Genomic DNA, 2,296 nt, shown 5'->3' with positions numbered 1-2,296 from the left:
GCCGCCCCCACCGTGGCACATGAACTCCGTCACGATGTAGATGGGCTCCTCCGATACCACCGCGTACAGCTGCACCAGCTTGTCGTGCCGCAGCTGTTTCATGACCTGCGCCTCCTCCAGGAAGGCCTCGGGGGACATGGTGCCCGGCTTCAGCGTCTTCACCGCCACTTTGGTGCTGCCGTTCCACGTGCCTGCCCAGCGGGGGCTCATCAGGACCTCCCCAGGCCTTCAGCTGCCCCTCACCCCCACCCCCAGCCCTGCTTACCCAGCCACACTTCCCCAAAGCAGCCCGTGCCCAGACGGCGCTCCAGCGCGATGGAGCTGCGGCTGATCTCCCAGGCGTCCTTGGCCAGGCCCAGTGTCTGCGGCCTCGTGGTGGTGCAGGCCGCGGTGAGCAGGTGGCACAACCCGTCATTCACCTCTGGGGGGCAGCGGTGTCACAGGCGGCCCCAACACCACATCCCGCCCCAGGATCTGTGACCGGGAGCCAGAGCCCAGGCTGGGACATGAGGCAGCCTGCCGGCAGAGCGGGGACATGCTGGTGCCCAGGAGGTGGTCCCCAGAGGGAGGGCTAGGAGGTGGCCCCCAGTTGAGCCCTGAAGGATAAGGTGGGACTCTGATAGGTGGAAGTGGGGGGGTTCCAGACATAGCCAATCAGGGGAGACCTTCCATGGACCTGGTCCTGGTCTGACCCAGGAGCGTGGGCCCTGCCAGTGTTGGCAGGCAGGGCCAGTCTGCCTCTCCCTGCTCCAGCAGCACCCCTGCCTGACCATGGCCACCATCGGCCAGGAGACCCTTACTGGCCTGGGCTCCACCCAGCAGCCAGGGTCTCAGCCAACTGTAGAGCAGCCTCTACCACCCCTGCTCAGGCCCATGATGGCAGCTCCTGCCCACCCTCGGGGCAGCAGAGCTGTTCGGGGACTTCCGGAGACCGGGCATGAGGGAGAGCCACACGGTCCCTGCCCGGCGGTTCCACTCGGGGTCCCCGGAGAGGCCCTGCCCTTCACGTCCGTGGCCGGGCCGTCCTCACCGACGTAGTGCTGCACCAGCTCCCGCACCGAGGGGAACTGCGCCCGCGTGGTGATGTAGTAGCCGCCCGTGTCCAGCTTGCGGATCTTGTAATGCTTCACGTGGTCGCCTCTGGCCTGGTCCCAGTCACGGATGGACAGGGAGTAGGCCCCTGTGGGGGTGTCACTTTGGGTCTGTGGCTCTCTCCCCCTGTGAGGCCAAAGGGGCTGGCCCCTCAGGCCCTGGCCCAGCCTTAGCTGTCTGGGCCCCCCACCCCGCCACGCCGCACACCCCCACCTTTAGTGGTCTCACTCTCCCGAATGAGAAAGGCACCCTGGGGGTTGCCCGGTGAGAGCAGCTGTCTCTCTGCATCCTTCCTTCCGATCTTCCCGAAGTACCACCTGTCGGGAAGGGCAGGCAGGTCAGGCTCGTCCAGCCCCCAGCAGGCACCTCGCGAGCGGAGACGGCAGCCCTCGGTGTCAGGTGCGGCCGGGTTGAACTGCCAGCACACAGGAGGTGCCCAGCCGCAGCGTGCCCACGCTCTCCATGCCGGCTCTCAGGAACTAAAACCGTTGCCTGCCGGGACACGCAGGGCTCTGGGCCAGCTCTGGAGCTCAGTGGTTTGGCTGGATCTCACGTGGCCCGCTGCGGTTCAAATCCTGGCCCCAGAGGCGTGAAGAGCACGCTGGGTACTGTACACGTGTGCCCCAAGTCACGACTGGGAGAACGAAGGAAAAAGGATGGCAGTGCGGCCATGCCCCACTGGGCACGCTCTCTGTCCCCAGTGATGATACCACGGAGGAGCAGGCATGCCCACAACGGGAGCGGTGGCTGCTGGCGGGCGGGCTGCGTGGGCCGGACAGCCACAGGGTGTCCAAAGCCCAGCCTGCCCACACCGAGGACAGCGCCTGCTCCTGAACAGTGGGCGCCTGGCAAGGGCACCTGCTGGGCTCCGCTCCGGGAGGACCCTGACATGCACGCTCCACGCTCGTGACGAGGCCGGGGGCCGGGGGCTGCCTTCGACCCCCTCGGCAGACAGGCAGGCTGAGCCCCTGGTGGTTAAGCAGCTTGCCAAGCCACAGGCCCCCCGGTGGTGCTGCCTGAATGAGAACCCAGGCCGTCTGCTTTGGGCCTGGCTTCACCGCGACTGCTCTAACCAAGCGCTGCTTCCCAACCCACCCTGACACTATCACCCTCTCCACCCTCCCCAGGCAGAACTCACCCCACTCGAGTTCTGCCCCCGCTGTGACCCCCTTACCCGGCAGAGCAGCGAGCCCGGCACACAGCG

The 2,296-nt window shown here is 67.0% G+C and overlaps 1 protein-coding gene across 4 annotated transcripts in view; it reads right to left on the bottom strand.

Annotated features, from left to right (window-relative positions):
* FGR (FGR proto-oncogene, Src family tyrosine kinase) overlaps positions 1 to 2,296 on the bottom strand; it is a 9,630-nt gene that overhangs the window by 2,644 nt on the left and 4,690 nt on the right. For all 4 annotated transcript variants that reach the window (XM_027774508.1, XM_006155312.2, XM_027774509.1 and 1 more), the window contains 4 exons: positions 1,306 to 1,409; positions 1,031 to 1,180; positions 266 to 421; positions 12 to 191 (listed from right to left, as the gene is read on the bottom strand). In XM_027774508.1, coding sequence (XP_027630309.1) covers positions 12 to 191; positions 266 to 421; positions 1,031 to 1,180; positions 1,306 to 1,409 — 590 coding nt within the window. The remainder of the gene's footprint in view (positions 1 to 11; positions 192 to 265; positions 422 to 1,030; positions 1,181 to 1,305; positions 1,410 to 2,296) is intronic.

The sequence above is a fragment of the Tupaia chinensis genome, unplaced genomic scaffold (assembly GCF_000334495.1).
Source record: "Tupaia chinensis unplaced genomic scaffold, TupChi_1.0 Scaffold000445_1, whole genome shotgun sequence".
Classification (NCBI taxonomy): Eukaryota; Metazoa; Chordata; class Mammalia; order Scandentia; family Tupaiidae; genus Tupaia; species Tupaia belangeri.
This window is presented reverse-complemented; position numbering and strand designations above follow the sequence as displayed.